General features: G+C 35.9%; 1 protein-coding gene across 2 annotated transcripts in view; it reads right to left on the bottom strand.

The window, feature by feature from the left end:
* Nucleotides 1-810: 810 nt before the first annotated feature.
* The window catches only part of LOC100370386 (terminal uridylyltransferase 4-like), a 35068-nt gene continuing 10249 nt past the window's right edge, over nt 811-25629 (bottom strand). The window contains exons 2-22 of one of the 2 annotated variants that reach the window (XM_006824267.3): nt 24879-25563; nt 24511-24627; nt 23708-23885; nt 22539-22679; nt 22270-22339; nt 18363-18606; nt 17751-17834; nt 17193-17364; nt 15429-16462; nt 14863-14959; nt 14664-14750; nt 13436-13539; nt 12134-12391; nt 11884-11997; nt 11246-11323; nt 10870-11095; nt 8084-8163; nt 7403-7571; nt 6465-6780; nt 5867-5991; nt 811-3908 (exon numbers count right to left, since the gene is read on the bottom strand). In XM_006824267.3, the coding sequence (XP_006824330.1) occupies nt 3622-3908; nt 5867-5991; nt 6465-6780; nt 7403-7571; nt 8084-8163; nt 10870-11095; nt 11246-11323; nt 11884-11997; nt 12134-12391; nt 13436-13539; nt 14664-14750; nt 14863-14959; nt 15429-16462; nt 17193-17364; nt 17751-17834; nt 18363-18606; nt 22270-22339; nt 22539-22679; nt 23708-23885; nt 24511-24627; nt 24879-25505 (4608 nt within the window). In that variant the 5' untranslated portion in view covers nt 25506-25563 and the 3' untranslated portion in view covers nt 811-3621. The remainder of the gene's footprint in view (nt 3909-5866; nt 5992-6464; nt 6781-7402; nt 7572-8083; nt 8164-10869; nt 11096-11245; nt 11324-11883; nt 11998-12133; nt 12392-13435; nt 13540-14663; nt 14751-14862; nt 14960-15428; nt 16463-17192; nt 17365-17750; nt 17835-18362; nt 18607-22269; nt 22340-22538; nt 22680-23707; nt 23886-24510; nt 24628-24878; nt 25564-25629) is intronic. The other variant, XM_085503135.1, reaches the window with a different exon arrangement.

Below are 25629 nucleotides of genomic sequence, written 5' to 3'. Positions count from 1 at the left end.
GACTATTTTGTGATGAAAAGAGGGAACTGGTGGTGAAAATGTTAATGTTGGAGGTGAAATCCTTGTGGTTGAAGGATCTGAATGTGTTATGTGATTTCCAAAAACCAACTTCTAGCAAATAGCATCAGTTTCGCAGACCTCTCAGGTTGTCCATCTTTGCTGCATGCAGCACCTCATTGGTACCTGCATTCTCGTATTAAGCATGTGTCACAAGCACCTCCAGACCCCAGACCCTGATATCTAAAATGCCAAAAAGATACCCCTGGTTAGACAAGGATTCTTTTCTGCCTTTGGGTTATGAATTTGCCAGAACTGTCAATTTTCATACAAAGTATTTTAGGAACTTTTGAGCTTCATAATTTCAGTAATAACTGCCAAAATAGTAAACCCCATTCCAGACATTTTGCTCAAAAAAGAACTCTAATCCACACACATTGAAGAGTGTATACATACAATGACAGCTTTCTAACAGTATCAAAGGGAAAGCTTACACTGACAGCAAATCAAGGAAATCCTGATCAACAAGTGAGCAGAGTTTGTCCAACCTGATGGATTCTATAGAAAAGAATCCCAGTTGTTGTGCAGTGTGTGTATTTCATGCATGCACTACTGTAAAATACTTCATTTTAGCTGGAATTAATTTTCGCTGAAAAGACTTTTTGGGCGTTTTGTATGGACTTTATTTTCATTGAATCATCCCTTCAGCGAAAATAGTGAATGTTAATTCCAAGTGAAAATAAAGTATTTTACAGTGGTAAGACAGCAATTTCAAACACAGCTATCCTGAAATAAAATAACGGACTCGGTTGATTGTGTTTCATTTACACACAACTTTAATAATAGGCCACAGAATATACAAACAGTGTACAAATGATGTTACAAAAATCAGCAGCAATAAAAAAAAAACAGGAGACTACTGTATAAATCACTGGGCTGTGATTAAAAAAAAAAAAAAAAAAAAAATTAACAGAAAAGAAAGTCTCCGTAAAGTTATTAAAAACATTTTCATATCAAGTTAGTCGTATCAGAATAGATTGCTTTTTTTTTCATCAAAGAAAAAATCCTTTGGGTCGTTTGGTGCTATTTTCTATTTCTACAGGAAAAGTATGTTTCCATTCCAGTGTGAAATTAGTTTTAAAATTCCGCAAGATAGTTATTAGCTGGCTGGAGTTGGTTTTTATTTGATAGTTACTGAAAACACTAACTACAGTTATCTATTGCGCCGCAACTATTGGCAACAGTTAAATTGTTATGCAGTGTGTTTTGATGAACTTCAATTAGAGGATTTTAACATTCAACACAGATTGTTGACAAAAAGTATGTGGCTCTTGAATAAATTTATATAAACTTAAATACATTTCTTTCAACAAGGAGATTATGGCATTCACATGCAGACAACAGTAATGTCATGCAGGTCAAGCTGAAGATGCCTCAGTCATAGAAGTTTTATCCTTTTTGATCAAATCCAGATGGAGAATTTCTTTTTTTTTTGAAGCAGTACAACAGAATAATTATTTTTCGAAATTGATCATGCACCTATACATTAGAAATTCACTTCAATGTGATATTTTGAAAAGACTGCAATTGGGATAATTTGGTCAAGTATTTTTCTTAATTGATTTTACACGACTAAAAAATAAATATTTAATTTACAATTAAATCTACAAATTTGAAAAAATCTTTCAACTAATGTACAAGAAAGGACGTCTCAAGGGATGCATGCACATTATTGATTAAAACATGTCAGTGGGAAATTACTTCATAGTGTCAAAATATATTACAAGCATTTTGAATTACCTTCCCAGAAAATTATACAGTTTTTTTGTTCTTCTCCTCCCAGAGTAAAGAAACATTGTTACTATCACAAAACTACTAAAAAAAAACACCCAGATTAAACACCAGTTTTCATGTATTTAAAACATATCGAACATGGCTGCAAGGAATTTCCACGATTTGATGTAAAGGTGATGTCAAAATTCCCCCATTTATTTTTTCCAGTATAATCTTCTCAGCTACATAATTTTGTGATTTTTGCTGAATTGTGAAAATTTGTCACTCATGGAATTAAAGCAATGTACAGTACCTTTCATAAGATAAAAGAATTCATAATATTGAAAAGTTGATTCAAAGAGTCAGTAGGTAAGTATCAACAAGAGGGCAGTAGACTGGAAATAGACATATATCCAAATATTTATTGCACAAGTTCAAACTTACACAATGTACTCTTAGGCAAAACATGACCATGTTACAAATACATTTTTATTTATTTTTTTTACCCAAAAAAGAATGAAATTTGTAATAACATCAAAATTCACAAAAATAGGTGCAATTTACAATCTTGGTATGGAACACTGTACATCTATAGAATTCTTAAAAATCAATGAAAGTTAGCAACAGATTCAAATTCCAGCAAGATGATAAAAAGTTTTTTTTTCTACTTACTTACTTCCTCACCAGATCTTAACATAATAATTCTACTAATGTTTACAATTCCCAAAATCTGCTAATAAAATCTAAATCCGTTGCTGGAATATGAATTTGAAACCAATTTTCCGCTTGTTAAAAAAATTTTGTTATTCACAGCCAAATATAAATCTGACAAACATTTTTCTAAACTACTTGTAATGTTCGAGAGAGCACTTTTTGCAGAAATTCTCATTCTCAGAGTGTTACTTTAATTAAGAAGAAAATATTTCTTATATTTTTTAAGTTATAGTTATTAATATTTATAAATGCAAAATAAAACAAGAGTACACTTTTCTATGTAATCTTTTCGCTACAGAGAGGATATACAACAGTAGGCAAGATTTGAGTTGTGTCAACTTAAAATTACAAAACTAACATTGTCTCCTTTTTGACAAATGTTCATTTCAAATCATTACAGCTCCAGGCGAATTTCCTTATTTCGAAAAAAAAAAAAAAATGTTTTGAGCATTTGTACTACAAATTTGGTCTAATATGAGGCTCAAAAATAAGTTTTTAATTTTAATAGTGAATATTTAAAATCACCTAAAAACCAGAAATTTGGCGAATTCCCTTGAAATTATACATTTTATAACAAAAGTTCAGGTAATTTTGAATTATTAAGTTGAGTTAGTGTTCAAGGTAGTAGGGAATTCACATATTCAAATTCTAAATGACAGTGTAACAACTTTAACTTGGGAAGAAAGTGGGCACTGACAGTTGGTAACAAGTTCCTTACGTACTGAATGAAAGCACCAATAAACTTTGCAAACCCATCCATCCATCTCAGGAATTCAACGTTTATTTTTATTTTAATAATCCACAAAATATACATACAAATACCCATGACCCAAAAAATGTTCTGCTATAGCTTTGTTATTGCCAGGTATTCAATTTAAAAACAATTTTGAAACAGGACAAAATAAAAATGTAATTCAAAAATGAGCAAAAAAAACCAAAACATTATGTTCTTTTATTGAATCTGTAAAAAGAGTAGTCTTTGTAAAACTGGTAAAAAAAAAATAAAATGTATAAAATACAATGCTGATCGACAAGAACCTCCCTCCCCCTTACTTATATTTTAGTACAGTCGAAATATATATTACAAAAGTTCTATTCTAATATTACCTCTTTTCAAAATGTGAAAATAAAAGACTTTCAGAATCTCTTGGATTGGTTAAAATACTGATTCCCTCTTCCGCCACCGCTTCCACCACCGCCACTGCTTCCACCTCCACCCCGACCATAATGCGAACTACTTCTGTTCTGTCCAGTATTATTGGATCTATACTGTTGATATCCACGCGCAGGATGGGGGGACACATACGTCTGACTCTCATCCCAGGCAAAGTGACGTGGATATCCTTGCCTTCCAGGGGTTCTGCCACCGTTGTATGACCTCTGTCTATCGTAATGTCTTGGAGAGTCTTCAAAGGCTTGGTTATCTATCAAGTATAACAAAACACAACGTGAGCAGAACTTCAAGGTTCAATGTTCTCACCTTGAATGTATTCAAGATTTTACCAACGCCATATTGTTCCGAACACTGAAACAGCAACATTGCCAGCTAAGTGAATGACACGCATGAAAAGTGTTAGGCAATTACAAATTGGGTCAAACCAACCTCAACATCAAACTAATAGTTAATACTCAAACACGTTAATGAAAAGTAAGTTAACCAAACAAAATGTTTGTGCATTGCAAATGTTGCTGAATCGGTCCTGGCGGTGATCGTAAACTTATGCCATTTCGTATTGGAGGGTGACAGACCAATCCTTATTGGCAGTGACAGCAACAAGTCTGGCTTATCAACAAAATTGATAGATTCAGAAATGAATACCGAAAGCTGTGAACCATCCTAAATAGATTCCTAACAACAGAACATCATACACTTGTGAAATCTGCAGCAAATGTTGAAGATGTGAGTTTTATAAACTCAACTTTTAACATAGTTGAACTCTGGTGACCTTGCCCTTTATTATATAATATAATTACCTTTATCATAGTTTGTTTCAATATAAATATGCATTGTCATAATTAATTTTGAATACAAACAAGTTTTGGGGTTGAACCAACAGTGGGGAATCAGTCTACCGAATGTCCTTAAAAGATGTAAATATCTTACAAAAACATTGGTGCCTTATTTGTTTAATTATTTTAAGGGACATAATTTCAAGCTTTCTTCAAAGTAATTCAGATATTTTAGTATAAAAACAAATGTCTCATTGAAAAAAAAAATGCTGCATTTAGATGTGAATAGATTCATAAAACATGCAAGATAACAGAAAATTTTAGCTGGCTTTAGTCCAAGTATTTTGTACAGGTGTCTGTCAAAAATTAATGATTCACTGAGACAAATATGAACTGCCTGATTGTGTGACTACTGTATTATATGAAAAGTAAAAAAAAACACCCTTTATGAATAGCTATCATGTTGCAAGCTCTGCTTTGTATGCAAATCAACTTAAATAGTTAGTTGGTGTCCAGTGGAGGGAGAAGTCAACAGTACTGTTGCCTCCTGAGAATCTACATCTTCAAACACTGCAATCTTTGAAGTGCGTTTTTAAACTAGTATTATAAAAACTCTATCATTCTGTTCTAATAGCTGAAACATATTCCAGTGAGTTTTCATTTGTCGAATGAACTGTTTGTCAAATACAGAATACATATATTTTAGAATAATTTCTTTTTAAAATGTGGATGAAATGTTTTGCTTTTAATGTATTTGTTATGTATTATTTTTGATTTGATAACTTTGAACTAAACAGATTTTCTATTAGCTTCAGATCTTGATCAAAGTTAGGCACCCAGTTCATAGGAGTGCTTATATTGATTTTCTGATTCTGAGATACATTACCAAGGATATTATTACAAGATAAATCATTTGCTTCATTGAACACATACAACAATGCATATTTCCACTGAGATCAGTGACCTTTGATGTGTATCACCAGTGATCAGTCAAGTAGAAACAGTCAAAATATTTTATCAGATTTTCTCAATTTTTGTATGATATTTTCATACAGGACATCTGTTGTTCAAAGTCAGGGAAGACTTTATACTGATGAATAAGGTGACCAAGTTTGATAAAGTTTGGAATAGAATTAGTAAAGTTATTATGCACACAATAACAATCATTAACGACGACGACGACAACAACGACGACAACGCCGGACAAAATTTTTCCCTTAATATACTTTTCCCTTCCATCTTTGATGGTACGGGCAAGGTAAAAAAGCATTTGATTTTTCACAGCTGATTAACTTTTCAGACATCATTCTACATGTGCCTGTACATTGGCTTGTTCAATACATTGCCAGCTGATGCTGTTTTTTTCCAATTCATTACGGCTATCCATGGAGGCTCTCAGCGGGTGATGCGTTAATTCATTCAGAATACTCACTGCCTGTACTGAAAGGTGGTGTAGTGGGTTGGGCATGTAGTATATACTGCGGCTGTTGTTGACCTCTCCCTGGAGAATGTGGTGAAATAGACATGGCAGGAGGACTTACACTGCTATCGTCATACCTATGTAAAATGAGACGCATTATTAGAATTTTCTTGTGTCTTCAACACTGATCATTGTTAATATTATTTCTCAGAGTCTATATTTGCGTTGTGAGAATCTCACCAGAGACTGATCACCATCGAACATCGTTTCGACACATAGAAGAAATAATCTGTGATGCAATAACCTATATTTGATACTGTAAACTGTTTTAATTTCACAAGAATGAAATTTCTGTAAACTCTACGAGACAGTGAATTTTGTAGGAGTGAAAATGTCTCTGGGGTCCTACGACGAAGAGTGTCAGTGACTTTAGCAAAATTTTGTTTTCATGAATGCTGAGAAATCCTAAATCTGTGCAAAATTTCCAGAAGTAGCTCGTATACACAAGTCATGACTCAGTAACTGCCATTCTATCCTTAGAATGAATACCCGGACACACCAATGAATGATATTTTCAATATCACAAAATCACTGAGAGAAAATAAATCACCTGTCGTTACGAGTACTATTTGCGTAGTAAAGCGGCTGCGGTATACTTTGCGGAGCACTCTGAGTGTACATATATTGGTAACCTTCGTTACCGCCAGACTGATGACGGGTAGGTCTGTATGGTAAATTCTGGAACAGTGACACGCCCGTGTACTGATTATCACTTTGTTGTCTCCCCTGGCCTTTGTTTGGTTGTTGCACACGCTGATGATGATGATACTGCTGTTGCTGTTGTTGGGAATGCTTCATGTGTCCTGAGCGGTTTCGCTGTTTTTCCATCACTTTCTTTTGTTCAGATTTACTGTCATCTCTTGTATCTATGATAATTGATGAGAAGTAAATTGGGAACGAGTCTTTATAGATTTGTGACTCTTACACACATTTATTAAACAGCAAGGAACAATGGAAATATTTTATCTTTCAATGTGAAAAATCAGTTCTTGCCAACTTATGAACCAAACAAGTGTGTCCTTCTATAAACAACTCAGTAAGTGCTTTATTTTTTGGGGGCAGAGTGAAGTCCTTTATTTCAGTCAGACTATTGAAACATTTCAGTTACGTGTAGAAAGTTCACAAGCAAATGACGTGCAAAAACACTATTGTTTCTATGCATAGAAATATTTGATATGGTCGAGTGACTCTAACATCTCTGGTTACATACATAATATTGTTTGTAAGTTTGTGCCAAGTTAGTAACTGATAACAGGGCTGCGTATGGTAATGATCGACCAATAAGTGCTACATTTCAATAATGGGCAAAGCAAGGTATTATAATTTAATCTATTGTCTTTCTTGTGGCAGCATTTTTAGAGTTACTTGAGTGTTTTCGTCAATGGACGTGTTCATTAATCAAAGGCTGAAAATGTGTTTTGATTTTTGTGCCTTTAGTTGTACTTATCACGGAGGAAATAATATGGTACTTATATTACTATTTCTCACCTCCATCAACGTCATCCCTGTTACTTTCATTTTCTTTTCTCTCACCACTCTTCTTCCGCCTCCTGGGACAATCTTTCATATAATGTCCAATCTTACCACATATTCTACATCCCCGGTCATTAGGTGGTCCAGTACCATTGGTCAGGTAGCGAATATCAAAGAAATAATCCTGCGTATACATATCAAGGAAACACTTGAGTGATGCATCTCTCACACAGGGACGTGCATTTCTTTAATGCAGAGAAGACCACAGATTAACAAATGTAGTGAATAGTGAATGACTCTACAGTAATTTTGATTTATTTGTGATGTCATATAAACTCAATTATATTGTAATGTACAGGTAATGTACATAACATCAACCAAAGATTTTTCAATTTCAGAATTTTAAATTACAGAACATATGAAATCAGTTCATATTGGCAAGCTTGTGATCAAATTTTCATTCAAATGATAAAAAAAAAAAATAATTGATTGAGATAAGAGCAAAAATCACAAACAAGGTGATTCAACAGAAAATGTAACTGCATATGATTAGACTCACAGTCGTATATTTTTCATTCAGTGTTACATTTATCAGCAACAGTGTCATATTTAGAAATCCTAGGTTCACTTTTTGGGGGGATTGTAGAAATACACCTTGATACAAAACTAATCATGTCTGGTGATTTGTTGACTTACCCAGTCACTATGGAACTCTTTAACCGGAGTACCAAATCTAGTTCTTCCTCTCTGAAATGCACTCATGATGTAAGTGTTCACTGTAATCACAAACAAAGGATATATGCTACAGTTAAACAAGAAACGCTATTACCGGAGGTATACTAAAAAATGTTGTCATCCATATAGTTTTTCAATTTTGTACAATGAAAGTTGAATACAAAGAAAGAATCACCAATACAACTAGAGTATAGTTCAAAACACTTGTCCTGCAGATAAGTTGCATTGACATATTGCAAATTTATGAAACACTCCCAAATACATGTTAAAAACCTAAAATGCATAAAAATGATGTTATTTTCGCTAAAACCTGATCTCCTGGCCTCACTTACCACACCTTTCATTTTTAGAGTACTGGAGGTTCTTATCCCTTAGAAAAACATACATACAATGTAACTGACGTTCAAAGACAAACAAGATCGCCAACTAATTCTGTGAGTGTCTATTGTTTAAAAATCTAACCTCATCTATGAAGAATCTTATTGTGTTATTTTTTTATATGATATACCTTATTAGCTTTATTGCACTTCCAATAGAAGTGCATGTTACCGGTAACAGTTGCGTGTACCGTAAAAACTCAATTCGCGGTAGTAAAAATAATTATTTTTTCAAGTGCACGAATTAATAGCATAAAAACAGAAATTATTGGTTTTTGGTGCACGAATTAAAAGAGTACGTTTAGATCAATTCAAAAAGAAGCTGTTTTCATAAATTTATTAGTGATTTGTTTTGTTTTCCAATGAACACGATTACAGGACGTTTTTTTAGTGCCTCTGAGACTCCTGGCTAGGACATTCATGGCGTGTAGTCGGGCAGAGAACACGCACTGCATCAAGGACCACGCACCATGTTACACTTGAAATGAAACAGTGAAATGGCAAAGCTCATTCTGTACACAAACAAACAATGAACACGTGGCTACAAAGTAGCCGTCTGGCTGCACTGCCTTTTTTTATTTTTCTAGGCATCGCCCGGGCGATGTTATGGCAGATATTACGAAGCCCGTCTTGTCTGGAAAAATAACCCTGTGTTGATAAAAATGTTTAGAAAAAATGTGCCAAATGTTTCTCGTTGAGCAAATATAATCACGCAAAGTATAAATTCTAAGTGTTTTAATGCATTGGTGAGAGGTCGCATTTTACTTGAACAAGAACATGCACTAAAAAGGAAAAGCAAGCCAAAGTCGAAACGGGGTGGATCATGGACATGACACAACACACGCTGCGACAACTGAGTGATCAGCGACATAATTTTGGGACGCAATTGAACTTCAAGTACTTCTTTGCGAAACTTGCTGCGCGGCGATGCTGACATCTTTTTACCTTCCATGCTGACATCAAGTGTGTTGACCGAAGTTTGACCTCAAGTCACGCGCTGAACCGGCGCATTACCATAGCAACCTTTTTCTTTCGTGCCCCGCGCGTCAATCTAGTAAAATTTGTATTACCGGTATATCCGAAGGTACTGTAATTACGCAACTTGTATGCAACTCTGTACTGGCTTTGAATATATCAACGTCGTTTACTTAGTGCACAATTTTCTAATTACACAAATTTGTTTACAATATTGTACCGGCTCTGAATATTTCAACTTCATAATGTATTGCTTTCATGATAATTAGTTTTTTTTTAAGCACGCGTTTGAATTACGTGCGGCATTGGGAAATGACCTCCAGAGTTCATGCACTAATATTTTAAATTCGGGCCACCCAGCTTGACGCAAATCAATATAGTTACTTGTCATTTGTTCAAAAAATCTTTCAACTCTCACAAATACCATGGACGCGAAGAGTTAACTGGGGGTTAAATGAAAGGGAACGTCTTTCTTGGACAAAAAATACGTCAGTACAAGATTATGTGTGCAAGGTTAGATTTATAGAACGTACATGACCGCTTAACTCTGTGTTTTTTCCCGAATCCGGTATATGAAAAAGTAACACGAGGTCAATCGCCCGACCAATCAAAAACGTCAATTTACACACCATTCGGCGGTTCACTTAAATGACATAATAGAATAATGGCGGACACATGGTCGATGCAACCCTGTGGACCAGCGACGAAAAAGCCCTGTACGAAGTTTTCCATCACGGAAATTCGTAATCAATGTGTTGACTGATGGATTATTATCGACTAAGTAATAATCTTGCCCAACATCTGTAGTGCCGTGGGGGAATGATTTTTTTCAGGTCAAATCTTTACCGCACCTAAACTGCTTGCTAACTGAGAGGCTGTGATGACAGAGATCATCTGCGATTGCGGCTACACCAAGTACTGGTAACATAAAAACTCAAACAAAATGTATATTTTTAATGTCTACATGCAATATATTCAGAGTTATCCACTTTATTCTGGTCCGCGAATTAATAGGATACAATTTTAAACATGTTTTTGAACGCCGCGAATTAAAAGGATACATTTAAAAATTAGCGTTCGAAAATAAAATGGGTGCGCGAATTAATAGAGACCGCGAATTAATCGAGTTTTCACGGTATTGTAAACTGACTCATTAAAATACATGTTTATAACTTATTTTGTCCATAGATATATCTCAGTCATTTATGTAGCATGCCTTACTAACAGAACAAATACAGTATATATTGGTTAAGAAATGATACTTAACAAATTTTCAAAGTGGGAATAGATTAACAAACTATTGTAACATATCGACTGGCACAGCAGACAAACCTGGACGAGTGGGTTTTTAATTTTTTTTTAATTTTTAATTTCAATTTCCAATTGAATACTTACTTTTCCTAGATACCCCTGCACCTAGATTATGACTCAGATCAAATGGATCCTCAATAGCCAGACACTTTGACGTCCACATCTTTTCAAACCGCGTCAACAGTTGTTTCTGTCTAATGCTGATCACATGCTCCTTGAATTTAAATTCCTCTGTATAAAACCTGAGCAGTCCAATCCAGAGTTCGCCAACAGACTCGGTGTTTGTACCATATTCCGGCCACACTTTATTCTAAATAGTGAAAAAAAAAGATTTGTGGACTGAAGCCTTTGATTAAAGCTTCACCATAGTTCAAAAAAGATAGAAATGTGTTACTGGAGGATTACTTTCAGCACGTGGTGCACTCCCGGTGTTTGAATAAACAAAAAAAAGTCAACTTACTAAATTCTTTATATCGTCATAAAACCATGCATTACAACCATCAACCAACGTCTCTGGTTTGGTCTCGCCTTTGTACAACTGTCAACAAGAAAAATATGTCACATTTAATATTAATCAACTCACTGAAGTTCCATTCCCACTTTACATCCATCCATCCATCCATTAACTAATATATACAACATGTCACATGATTACAAAGTCTGAATGGAACTTTGAAGCATGTGCTGCTAAAATTTCGGGGCAGCATTATAAAGATTTCTATGCACATTTCTTCAATTTTCCGCCTGAAGTTAACAATTAATCCATGGACAATGCTTTGTTTTTTTCAACAAATGACACTTCTATACCAAAGCAAGCCTGGATAACCAACTGCCATTTCACTAACAAAATTTATACAGCCACACAATATGTAAATTCAGTTATTTTCCTTTTCAATTAGCGTTTTTCACCTATTTTTTCCTCGTATTTAATCATATATTGTTTCAGAAAAACGTATGAATGTCAACCACAGATTAAAAACGGCAACTGAACTGAGAGATTCTCAGTTGAGGTCACCGACTGAGCAAGAAGGCAGAACACAAGCAGCAATTCTAGACTATAGTTACCATAGCAAATAAAACACCCATACTTCTACCTACCTCCTGTAAGACTGGTATAACTGGAGGTTTCCTTTGTTGTAAAAAATATAACATCATTAATATATAAGCATAGGACGATAGACTACCCCTACTTGCATCGCCGATATCACACCTCTGAAATATTAAAAAAAAAATACTGTATGAGTACATTTAGACGAACTAACTAAGATGGATAAAAAAACAAACACATCATCCACTCCAAAAGCTCAATATATAAGAAACATGATCTATTTTGTTGATTGTACTTCACCTTAGCAAAGACTTTGATGGTGTAACCCAGTTGTTGAACCCTGACATCAATATTAGCATATGCCGCTAACATGCGCGTATTGTGCTGCGCGAGTGTGTTATAAAGACTTATATCGGCTTCTAGTTGAGTCCTCCGATGTACAAACTTTACGATTGGTACTTTGGCTGTCGGTATGGGTATCACATTGTACACTGCATTATATCTTTTCAGTTTTGCTGCCAAGCTCTCAATTATTTCCGGTACTGGAGTTTCTAAATCCTGTTCAAATACATATATGACAGAAGTTACAAAACACTTATATTTTAGCCTAATTTGGTTGAAGGCATTTGCAAGAAATGCCACTGGCGAAGGCCTCAGGTCTGTTAACACTTGTTAACGCCCTGGCAGAACATTACCGTATTTATCCGGGTATAAGCCCAGGGTCTTGAACATGGAAAATTGCCAAAAAGAAGGGGTGGGCGTTTGCCAGGAGATCCCCGGCAAAAAAAACGAAAATTCGCGAAAATTGGCAACACGCAGTTCGATCGAACTGCGGCAGGGAATAGAACGGCAAATGAAAACATGCAACGGAAATAAATGAACAATATGCAACACTAGAAGTAGAACAAAAATAATGTATTGCTTATAATGTGACAAAAAACCAGAAATAATAAAAATCGACAGTGAGGAATCATTTGAATTAGGACAAACACGTGTGAACTCAAAATTAATAAAAATGTCAGGGGTTAAACTGCGTAAAATGATTTCCGGTCTCGAAAAATTACGCATCAACCGTCATACAAGATCAATAATAATTTACAAATTTACACAGTAAAAATTATAAAAATTCATAGCTGTTTGAAAAAAAACTTTTCAGATCTTTATTTGTACGTTCATTGCCATCTTCGTCAAACTCAAAACCCTCAAAGTCCAAGTCGACGTCACTGTAGCCGTCGAACAAAATCCCTACAACTTATTCCTGAAGTTCGTCGATATCGTCCCACACAATTTGAACCTAGCACTTTTAATCCACGGATTTCGCAGTCTGTCAGCTTGGCACTTTTCATTCATGTCTAATCATAATAAAGAGACAAGAAAAATGGGGTCGCTCTGACAGTCTAATTTTAGTCTTGTCGGTATCTTTTTTAATTGTGGTACGAATCACTTATCCAACATTACAGCAAACGTGCCACACAAGATGTAATGTATTTGCTCTGTTAGAAAGTTATCTTCAATAGAGGCACATGTGAGCCAAGAAAACTGAACTAAATACTTGCAATGTCAGATGTTCATCACTGACTCTTTCTGTCACACACAACATACCTCTGTAGTGTCTACACCACGAAACGTCATACAGATATCTAGATCGCTTTGCTTGAATCCAAAACAGTTAATAGACGAACCAAACAAACATAACTGTGCGTCATCTGAAATAAACACACGATAAAAACAATTCAGTACAACAAGATGTCTAAAATGTTGTAAGTGAATAAATCAAAAAAGATATTGGTAATACATTCCTTTCATGTTGCGATATTACAGGAAGTAAAAACACTTAGTCAGGTGCTTGTACTTTTACTATGGTCATTGAAACATAGTTAAGACCACAAATCAATTTTGTTTCCTATCATCGAGTGGAATTGTTTGAAACCTGTGCCGAACACATTTATTTTTTCAATTTCGCTTACTGGTGAAGTGTGCTATACGGTAGATGGGGGAAATATTTGTTTTGTGTTTCACAGGATGTTTTTTCTCAATTCAAACAATGAGTTCCTTCATTGTGGGAGTGATCCAAATCAACCTTTAATCTGCATCTTTCTTCAATTGAGACGAGAACCAAACACCTTTTCAGAACGACCTTAAAGGGGCACCTTCCAGTTAAGCCTAATCTCACAACAAATTTACTCTCTGGATTAAAATAACAATGGATAACAAAAGATAGATTAACATTGTAAACAACATAAACAATAGTGTCCCATGATTCTTTGGTGCAATCCAAGGGATTGAGCGGTTCCCCTTTAAGTTAATTATATTCAGGCCAGACTTTTTTATTCCTTGTTTCTCAGGTTTTTAAAAGGCAATTTTTTTGATAAGGGTGGGAAAAAAAATTAATTCTTTTTTTCCATTAGATTTGTGTGATTCTCAAAGAATTGTAAGTGAGATCATTGATCGGAGACAAGAAATAAAATAAACTTATTCCATGTATAACCTTGTTTCTCATCTGCGCGAGACTTCGGTACTCTGATCATGATACTCCCACAAAAATGCAACTTGGATTTTTTATGCGGCGAACGGTAAAAAAATGTAGATAAAAATAAGATTTTTTTAGCAATTTTTTGCGCTTATAAGTCGGCGGTGTCGAGAAATTATGCTGAAATATAATTTTATTTTCGGCTCCTGTTCATTCGGCGGGTTCGCAAAACAAGGGATAATAAAAGTCTGGCCTCACAAACAAAATGTTAGTGTAGCTTTACAAATGTAATGAAAATGTTTAAATTTTGTATAATCAAACATCGCGAACACAATACTGAACGATTTTAAATTTACTGACCATCAAATTGTGTCCTGATGTATCGTTCCAGGTCTCTTAGAACGTTGTTTCTGTTCTGTACTTCTCTGTCACTTGGTGCATGTGTACCTGAGAATAGAGAACAACACAGTTAACAAAAGTAAACAGTGGTTTTCTGAAGAAAATTGTTTATTATATTATCCGTGATTTGGTGTAAGCAGGACTGATATTGCTCACTCACCAGGCATTTCTAAGCACAGTTTGTTAAGTCTTAGTATAAAGTCTGGCATCATCCTGGGTAAAGCTTGTAAAACAGGAGTCTTATCATCTGGACAGTCCTGGTAAGAAGACATTCAAAAATGAAAAAAAAAACATGTGCAGCCAAACAACTAGTGTTGTGTGTTGTCAGTCATGTAAGATTGATAAGCTATGTAGCAAGTTGAACGTATCAGATAACCAAAATGTTGTAATGAGAGCATATTCAATCAACTGTTTATGCTATATTTATGGAATTCAAAGGTGAGAAAAATGCACAATGATTATTAAATATACCATTTGAAGTAAGACTACAACTAACAGTGTTTTGCATTAATTCCAGAATCCATAACACATCTGTATTGTAACCTTAGATATTAGAATGCGATTGACAGGACAACTACGGTACCCAACATTTCATTACAGACATAGGATCAATCATTGCTTTGTTGACATCACAGAACGTATGAATATGAACACACTATGCCTGACAATGGCCCACTGTGTGGCAAGGTTTACGGCAGATGAGCTCAGAGTAGAAGACATACTTACATCTTTCATATGTCCTTCTCTTTTGCACTCATTACACACAACAGTGGGTATCTTTCCACCGCCAGTCAAGGCAATCTGATTAAAACCCAATCTCAACTTGGCACCCGTCTCATCCTCTATCAATACAAACACATCCCTTGTTTTCTCCTCTTCTAGTTCGCTCGCAGACTTTTCGTCATCGGCGGAGACATCGTCCCAATCATCCTCATCGAGCTCTTCCTTGGAGGACACTCGCCTCGTCTCCTCCATCTTATCATCTTCCATCTCCTCTTCTCCAAGATCACCTTCAAGTTCTTCGAAAGTTTCATCCAGAACTTCATTTAGAAGTGAGAGAATAACTTCCTTCGGTGAATCAACCTCTTCCTCTTCCACCTCCTCAACAAGGTCTGCATCAACAACGACGTCCACATCAACATAGTTGCCATCACTATGATCTCTTGACTGCACATTGGAAGTGCTTATACTATGTTCCTCATGAACAATATCAACGTTATTCTCTTCTGTCGTCACAGGACAGTTTAATGGCACCGAGTCTATTCGCAGAGACTCTAAATTCTGTTTAAGTTCTGGTATCTGAGAGTCATCCCCTGAGTTGGCAAGGCTGGTGGTGACGACGACCGCATCATGCGGCGTCGAAGTATTTTCTAACGTAGTGCATGGCTTATCAGTTATCACATTGTTTACAGAACTGTCCCAGGTTTGTGACGACATTATGCAGTGTAGTATAGCACTATCATCATTGATGGCAGCTGTGTTGACTTGGTCTGTAGCACCGGGCTTGGTAAATGTATCTGGTAATAATGTGTTATTTACATCGGCGGAAGTAGTGTCAATAGGTTGATGCGTTTTATGACTAGCATTAGAAGCTGGTTGTGGCCGGCTACGTTTGGCCTTAGCTGATGATTGTTTATTGCTAGTTGTGGTAGGTGGTAAACTGAAGAACCTGAGGGCATCTCTCAGTCGGTCTTGTATGTATTCAAAGACTAACTGACTGTTCACGCAACGTGCTAGGTTTCGCTTCGGCATGAATGGATCTGTGAGATGAAGAAAATAACTACTAAGCGCAAGTTAACTGGGTTGTACTTTACATTGTATTACCAAATATTATTTATTTACATGCAGTAATAAATAATATGTCACAAATACAATACAAAATACTAATGTAAAGTTCAAGGTATATGTTTAGATGTTAGTCAATTATGTAATACTGTATTTGCAGTGAAAATTAAGTCAAATTTACAATGAGTGTCTGTCATTTGCTACAAATTTATAACACCCAACCAATCTAGGAACACCTTCTTTGTTTACCAGGTTCCATAGCACCAAGAGTCAAATGATTTTCAAAACTTTTCCAGACCTTTTCCCAAACTTTCTTGCACCCCCCCCCCCCAAGACATTTTGACCCTTAATTCAGGCTAACATCACCAAAGCTCATCAAAGTTCTGAGGATATGGTAGTTCCCTGAAGAAAACAGGCCTTTCTAAAACAAATTAATAACTATGATGAAATTTAAAGACTTTTCAATGTTTTTTTTTTAATTTTTCCTGTATTTTAAAGACAACTCAAAGACTTTCCAGACCTCAAAAAATTTCAAAGGATTTTCCCAACGCTATGGACCCTATTTACTGGCTTTATCAAATTCACAATGAGTGTCTGTTATTCGCTACAAATCCCCAACACCTAACCATCCAGCCAATCCAAGAACATCTTCTTTGTTCACTAGATTTTTAATGCTAAGAGGGAATTAACTGCATCACCACCTACCTTCTATGGTGATCTTCTTTGTACTCCATTTCTTCAACTCCTTCGCCATGGGTGTGGATTGCTTTATACAGACCACAATGTCATTCATGTTGAATTCCAATGCATAAAATCTAAATAGCCCAACCCACAGCACACCAACACTGCTCTCATTTTTACACTTCCAGACATTACTCTGATTGAAAATTATAAATAATAAATATTAGAAAAAAAAAGTTTCACAAAAGCATAATATCTGCAACACTGCTTTTCAGAAACAAGGTCATTACCAGTTGGTCAACCTAACATCTAGTAAAACTAGAAATTTGTGTTTTCTACTAGAAATTCAGCGGACAAGAACACTGGCATATTCAGATGCTATCAATCAACATTGAAGTTTCTTCTTTAATAAGAAATAAAACTGCGAGACCACACCTACAAGACTAAAATTAACTATAATAATTCTATCACTCCACAAAATTTGCTAGTTTTGAAGCCCACCTACCCTAAAACATTTTGGGAAGAACACAGAAATTAACTATACAAATACATGTACACACGTGACAAGATATGCACACTTACTAGCTGACTGAGATCATCAAAGTAACTATACATGCTGTCATTACCAAGTAATTTACTTCGTTCAGTTTCACCTTTGGAAATGAGCTGAAAATATTAAAAAGTTGTAAAAAGTTGTTATCACATATGTATTGCAGTATTCATAGTTACAAAACCAAACTTCTTTTGAATCTTAAAGCAATCTGGCAGGCGGTTTTGGAGAAGAAGACAAAATTATTTACTAAAAATAGACACTTGCATTTGGTCTCATGAAATTAATGAATCAGATTCTAGTTTATGTCAAGAACAATCATGCCAAATTTCAATGCAATCTGACAAGCAGTTGTTGAAAAAATTATTTTTGACCAAAAATGACAAAAACATTACCGGTAGATTTGTATGTGATGTCACGAAATGAGAAATCGTGAGAGAGGATCAACCCAGATTGCTGTGCTATGAATAGCAAGATGATCTTGCTTACGGTTTGGGAGAAGAAGGCGTTACTATGTACTATGTACGATGGACAAACAACGACAGGTCCAGTCAAACCATGAGCTCCGCTTAGTCATCATCGATGATAGCAGAGCTAAGAATTACAGTAATGACTGTACAAGTGACAACTGAAAACAAACTTACGGAATGTAGGACGGGAAGTACTGGTGGTTGACATTGTTGTAAGTAATATATGACCATAAGGGGAAACGCGTGCGATGGTAGACTACCCATGTCTTGTTTGTCAATGTGACATAGCTTTCCCCAGTAACGTAGCACTATGCCGAGAGTCCTCACACGGGGATCGATCTCGCAATACAAGGACAACAACCGTGAAGTCTGACGACTGGCGTCAGTTTCAACATACGTAATAATGCATCGCAAGCCGCTGAAATAAACAGAGCAAACAACTAAATATATGTACAACACGTTGAATCATGTGTCAAGATTTGTCAAGATTAAGGTAGCGAGAGGGGAAACATAATTTATAGTTTAATGGAGTTTAGGACTTTCCTCACCAGTTACTAAGCATGCAGTTATGGCAATGTATATGTTTTCAGAAAGCTGAGATATAGCAGAGTACGATCATATATGTTTCGTCTTGATATTTGCTCAGGGGATTAAGTTACGATCGTTCCCGTTAACCTCCTAAACGGAGAGTTTTTTTGCGGGATTGGCCGTTTCTCGGTGTTCCTTTTTTCTATGTTTCTGATCTTTTCACTGTTGCTTTATAAGATAATGATCTTTGAGAATGCGTCTCGATTTTTTTATGTGCCCCATAGTTCTGGAGATAAAGCCTGTTTGAACTTTATGGACTAAATTTTACGAACGTCTTCCTGTTCCCAAGGCCGTAACTCAACGTCAACGGCTCACATAAACGTCCATGAGACATCATATTTTAGCCCATTTTGTGATGAGTAGATTGTGTAATTTATACATCGTTAGCGTAAAGAAAAGTGTTGAAAGATGACATCTTCAATAGTTATGATAGTCAAAAATTGGTTTCCGTAAAACTCAATAAAACGTTTTTTTCGAATTTGGCCACAGATAAACAGCTAATTAATGACAAAATGTCGACCATTTCGATCATACTTCGATAAATATACAAGTATCTGATATGTGTGGAATGTTAGATCGTGAAAAATTGGTTGGTTGTTTTCTAAAACGTGACAAAACTTAGCAGTTTCTTCGAAAGTGGGTGCTAACTTGAGCAAGATGGCGACCGCGCAATTAATTTATTCAAGTCCCTTTGTTATGTTGAACAGCGTCAACAGTACAATCGGTTTTCTAAACATAGGGCGGGCCTTCGTGACAGCATATATTTACTTACGGGATATACATGCATTCAAGTACAGATATGTTTGCATTACTCTCAGCCTATGGAGAGTGTACCGTTATCGGATTTGTTATAATCAGTTAGCTCTAAGTCAGCACTACCTGATTTGGCCGATACCCCGCCCGGGCGATCTTATGGAGGATTCGATTTTTTTTTTAGAAAAATTTGGACCAAAAGATCGCCCGGGCGATGTTATGGCAGATATTACGAAGCCCATCTTGTCTGAAAAAATAACCCTGCGCTGATAAAAATGGTCTCAGAAAATGTTTAGAAAAAATAATGTTTCGCGTTGACCAAATATAATCATTCAAAGTATAAATTCAAAGTGTTTTAATACGTTGGTGAGAGGTCGCATTTTACGTAAACAAGAACATGCACTGAGAAGGAAAAGCAAGCCAAAGTCGAAACGGGGTGCATCATGGACATGACATGACACAACACACGATGCGTTAACTGAGTGAACAGTGACATCATTTTGGGGTGCAATTAAACTTCAAGTACTTCTTTGCGAAACTTGCTGTGCGGCGATGCTGATATCAAGTGTGTGTTGACCGAAGTTTGACCCCAATTCACGCACTGAACTGGCGCGTTGCCTTGGCAACCTTTTTCTTTCGTGGTCCGCGCGTCGATCTAGTAAACTTATATCCGACGGTACTGTAATTACGCAACTTGTATGCAACTCTGTACTTTGAATATATCAACATCGGTTACTTGGTGCACTGCTTTTCTAATTACGCAAATTTGTTACAATATTGTACCAGCTCTGAATATTTCAACTTCGTAATGTATAGCTTTCATGATAACTACGCAAAATTCATTTTATCTTTTACTATTGTTAGGGCACTGACCCGGGGTATTGGGTCTGTGAATATTTCAATATTACTGACTTGATAATGCGTCGCATTCGTAATAATTACGCAAACATAAACATGGGCGCATTTAAATCATTAAAACGGATAGCAGTCAGGTGTCTACGGAAAGTCAAGAAAATAGTTTAAATACTTCGGACCACCCAGCTTGACCCGTCGACAGAAACCGCTATATCCACTGTTTTTTTATCGGTGTCACCACTCTCGTCTATCTCCGCCAATTCTGTTTTGAGTTTTCTTATTTCATCGGCGGCATCTTGAAATTCTTGTTCTAATAGTCTTTTAGCAACGTCTAAAACTTTCCGAGTGTTTTCTCTGAATGTGGTTCCAGATATAATAGAGCAGTCGGTAATCCCATATAGCTACTAAATTTACGCATTGCGTGACTACCCTTTCCAATGCCACGAGCCGCGATCACCGGCTTACGATTCACATCAAAAGAATGTCCACCCTTTTTTGACGCAGGAAAAATGTCAGTCACGGAGTTACATTTTTGATTCCACTCTGTGGGCTGACTGTAATATGAGCCCAGGTCATTTTCATTTAGATATCTTTTAACGGTGTCGGACATTTGTCGGCGGCCATATTAGGCTATATTAGGTTATTAAAACACCGAGAAAAGCTTGAATTCGATAGCGTAATGTTTATCTGTGCTTCGATCGCGTAACGGACACTTCTTATAGATTACACAGGATATAATAAAGCTGGATGGTCAACAAATCAGTATGCAAATTAAATCCTTTGTCTTCAGTCCGTCACTCAACATGATATGTAAATGCAGGAAGAACATGTTCACCTACAACTAAGTTTCCGGGAATAAATTGAAATTACTCAACAAATGCATCGCGCACTGTAAATTCGGACCAAAGATAAAGAAAGTACACAATATAAGATTGCATAATCCGGGATTTTTAGAAAAAAGTTTTTTTTTCTAGTTTTTCCCCTCTCGCTACCTTAATGTATGCTTTTGAAATCATAGAGAGTGGAATTTAACGGGAGCATGTCAGGGTGGCCATCTCAGATGAGACCACAGCAGAAAATCATAAATACCTAACGTGACACATGCTTGAATGCATGATTCAGTGTCCTCCCCAGGATTTTGGTCAAAGATAGCATATAATTTACATAATTTATTCATGATATTTGTACATTTTTTTTTTCATTTTTCATAAACTGCTCACTGTATTACTTTTAGTTTTATAATTTAGAATGAAAACACAAGTAATGGCTTAAATTGAACTATTTGACATCAATATTTCTGGGCCTTAAGTGGAGCCTGCAACAATTTTTTGATTTCATTGATGTTTCAGTCATTATTACTTTCATTAAAAGTGTTATTATAAACATCTGAGTCAGCATTTCTTCAAACGATTTTTGTTTTCAAGTCAGACATCGATTCCAATAAACCAGTTACAATGGAAAAACACTTTCATTTTTTTTTTTTTTGATTTCATTCACGATGTATTTTCGACATTGGAATAATCTTGTCTTCAATAACGTTTTATTGTTGACATGGATTATAGACTACCGTACAACTTGCAACAAGTACATGCCAATCCAAATAAACTGATCATCCCTCCGACTGGTTATTGTTATGGCTTTAAAAAACAGGGAGGACGAGTCTCATGTAACAATAACTGCACGTAACAAAGACAATGAGGGTGCGGAAATCAAGCATGGCATGGCGTGTCGTGTCAGACAAGCATGGCAGTCTCTCAAGGCAGCACCCGCCATGCAGTTTGCATCATGAGGAGAACACTGTGATTTGAGACGCAGGACAGACTTTTAAAATGCAAGTCGTGGTCACTGTCTATAATTCTAAAATAAATGCTGAAATGCATCTTACCTTTTTTTATCCACAAAGTGTATCGATGGGATTTTGACAGTGAAATGACTAACAACTTTACTATAGCTATCTGTGGAGAAATAAATGTATACAAAGATTTTATGAATTCGCCCTGTCTTGTCTTTTCCGGGAATCGGTTGTTCCCATTTTCAATTATTGAAATTTCACAAAGTAAGAATTCAGAAATGATTTATGTGAAGCAAGATACAAGACACATGACTTCTTATAAATTTTTATATTTAAGAAGTGTGTATAGCACTGAGACTTACAACTTTTCTTGAGTATGTCAAGCAGTTGCAGTAGTACTTTCGACGTCTGAATTCCTTTCTCAATTTCTATATCAATATTAACATCGCTATGTCTTAAAGCAAAGCCATTTGATGAAGAGCCAAACAGATGGAATTGGCATCCTGCGGGGGTAAAAACATCAACAATTAGACAAATAAGTAAAGTAGACAGAAGAGGAGATCTGGAACAGCATTCACGGTTTAATCTCCCTTTATTAAAATGCATTTTTTTAATTTTTTCTACAGTTTTATTTTAATTCAGGGATGGGTAGAGTACAGCATTTAAATCAATCAATCAACAACATAATCAGCAGTGCCAAGCCAAAACAACTGTATACCAACTATTTATCACACTGGAAACTTACTGGTATTAATTTTTTTTAAATTCATATCAATTACGACACACACCTTTTTTCATCCTATTTCACAAAGAAAAATTTCAAGATACAAAGAAATAATTTTACAGAAATCAGTGTAGAAATGTCAACTGTCCCATGTGACATTTCCAAAACATGAAATATGATTTGTGTTATTTGTTAATAATTAACAGTGTGGCTCTCAGAACAGAAAGTAAACAAGATAAGTTATCAAAATACTGTATTTGCTTTATTTAGTTGCGGATGAGCTTACGTCAAATTTAAGTAGTGTTAATATGGTCAAAGCAGGTTAATAATACAGTATATAATATTGGCACTTCTAATGAAGCAAATACAGCAGTTGTCAGCATCCTTTATTCTATGTTTTTGTCATACCTCAAACTCTGCAAATAGAAGTGTGCATGAAATGCCGTGTTACAACTGACATAAAGGTGACAGGTCATACTTGTTTTCAATTTTGGAAGGACAGACATCTACCAGGTGTGCGTGTTGCAAATAGCAACGAGTTTCCTTGCTTGGCGAATTGTGTATATACGTGGTGAGTGTGAGATGTATATATTGAAGCTTTAATGCATTTATCTCGATTGTTGTTTTGCATTTCCATGTGACTGCTACATTTGCGGGGGGAGCACGGTGTCGCAAAAACGCCACCGAGAGCTGAGCTGTGTAGATACTATTGTTTTTTATTCAAATAACATCTCAAATACACAGCAGAACACACCTGTTTGGGTATTTTATTCTGAAAGTTAAGAAAATATTCCTGCAATTTCTTACCTTTAATATCAGCACTGATAACTGCATTCAAATTCTTCACAATATTATATCGTGTTTCAATTTCCTGAGCTGTTAACCCTTGTTGTTCAATAATGTTTAGTAATAATGCATCCAAAACCTTTATATGAACTTTGCTTAACGGTGGCAAATTACGAAGCGCTTCTTCTTCTTCTAATGCCTATACAAAAATGGAGTTTATTTGAGGATATCAGCATCGCCGCAACTATTATGTAATACTTAGGTTGGCGTGAAACAGATGGGAACACATTAAGCTGGTAAATAGAGGTTTGAACATGGTGAAGTTAAAGTCTTGTAAAAGGGGCTTCTGGGGTGACTATTGGCCATGGGAAGGCAATTTAGGTTGTTGCCATATTTTGACAAGTTGTCACTCGAAATATGTTGCTTGGTTCAAACAAGCTTTCTTGTATGGATATTATTATGAATGACATGGGCCAGAATAACACAAATAAAAAAACACAAAAAACAGAAATATGTGTCAACCAAAACAACACCTATCTGTGAGTGAGCACCATTGTGCACATTATCCAGTGGCCTCTTGTAAAAAAAAAAAAAAGACAAAAAAAACGCTGGTGTGAACACAAGATTATGATAATCTTATCTTAGCTTACACAACTTTTTCTAGCGAAAGCACAGGAATGTAGTGAATCAGACTACATTTTCAAATAAACTGGAAACGGTGACAAAATACAACTGAGAATGCACACACACGAATTAGGGCTCATAGCAACACAAAAATCAGGCAGAGAGAAGAAATGCTATATTTTATATTTCAGTAAACTCACCAGAACCATTCTCTTGTGTTTTTTATCCTTGACATGTCTTTGGCAAACAACAACAGTGTCACAATGATAGTCACAGGCTTGGCAGTGGTATTTGGCAAGTGGAAACTTGGAAGATTTCTGACAATAATAAAAACATTAATCATTATCTGTGATTTCAAAGCACCAAGTTCTCTTTAAAATGCATTGTTTGAGTGCACAAAATCTGACTGCCCCCCTGCATCATGACCACTGGACTTTGTAGCTTAAGCTGACCTGGAAATTTGGGGGACAGCTTAATTTTTTTAAACCAGTCTCAATAGATTTTCTTATTCTTGCATCACGCCGTGCACACTGACACTAATGCAAAATGTACGTGACAGGAGGCTCACCTCTTTCAGGGGATACATGTGGTCTTTTGCGAATATACTTAGAAGTTCCTCCCCAGGCTCCTCCTCATTCAATTCACCAATTATCTCTTTGGGAGTCTTCCCGAAAGTCACTTCAGGAAAATCCTTCTTTTTCAACTGAATATTATCCTTTCCCCTGGCCGAGGCGGCATCAGAGGAGTCATTACTCAACGTTTCACGTGACTTCTTCTTCTTGGCAGCTTTCTTTCTATTATCTTTAACGTGAGTTGGTTGCTCGCTAGACAAACTAGGACTTTTGACAGATGTTGAAGTCTCTTGACTCTTGACAGACGTTGAAGTCTCTTGACTCTCTTCACTTGTTGCGCCAGGTTTTACAACAGCAGTACGCTCCTGGTTACCAGTAGGGCTTTGTCTTGGCCGACCGCTACCAGATCGTTTCCTTCTGTTATCAGGTTTTTCTTGGTGATTTTGTTCTTCCGGTCCATTCAAGGCTAAAGTTGCATCTTTTGTTTTCACAGACCGTTTCCTTTTATTTTTCTTTCCCCCTTCATAGGCTCTCCCAGGAATTTCCACGATAATGTTTTCTAACTGCTTCAAATCAAAACCAGGAACTATGGGCTCTCCTTGTTTCTCTGGTGCATCAGCCATACTTAATAAAATCCTTTTGATCTAAGAACCACTACATGGAAGGCAACCTTCTAAACACCTCAGAAGAAAAACAGATAAAAAATACTATTATTTACAGTACTATCACAACTACAATCATTACTGT

The sequence above is a fragment of the Saccoglossus kowalevskii genome, chromosome 9, assembly GCF_978046115.1.
Source record: "Saccoglossus kowalevskii chromosome 9, keSacKowa6.1, whole genome shotgun sequence".
NCBI classification, from domain to species: domain Eukaryota; kingdom Metazoa; phylum Hemichordata; class Enteropneusta; family Harrimaniidae; genus Saccoglossus; species Saccoglossus kowalevskii.
Note: the sequence above shows the minus strand (reverse complement) of the source record. Positions and strands in the feature narration are given on the sequence as shown.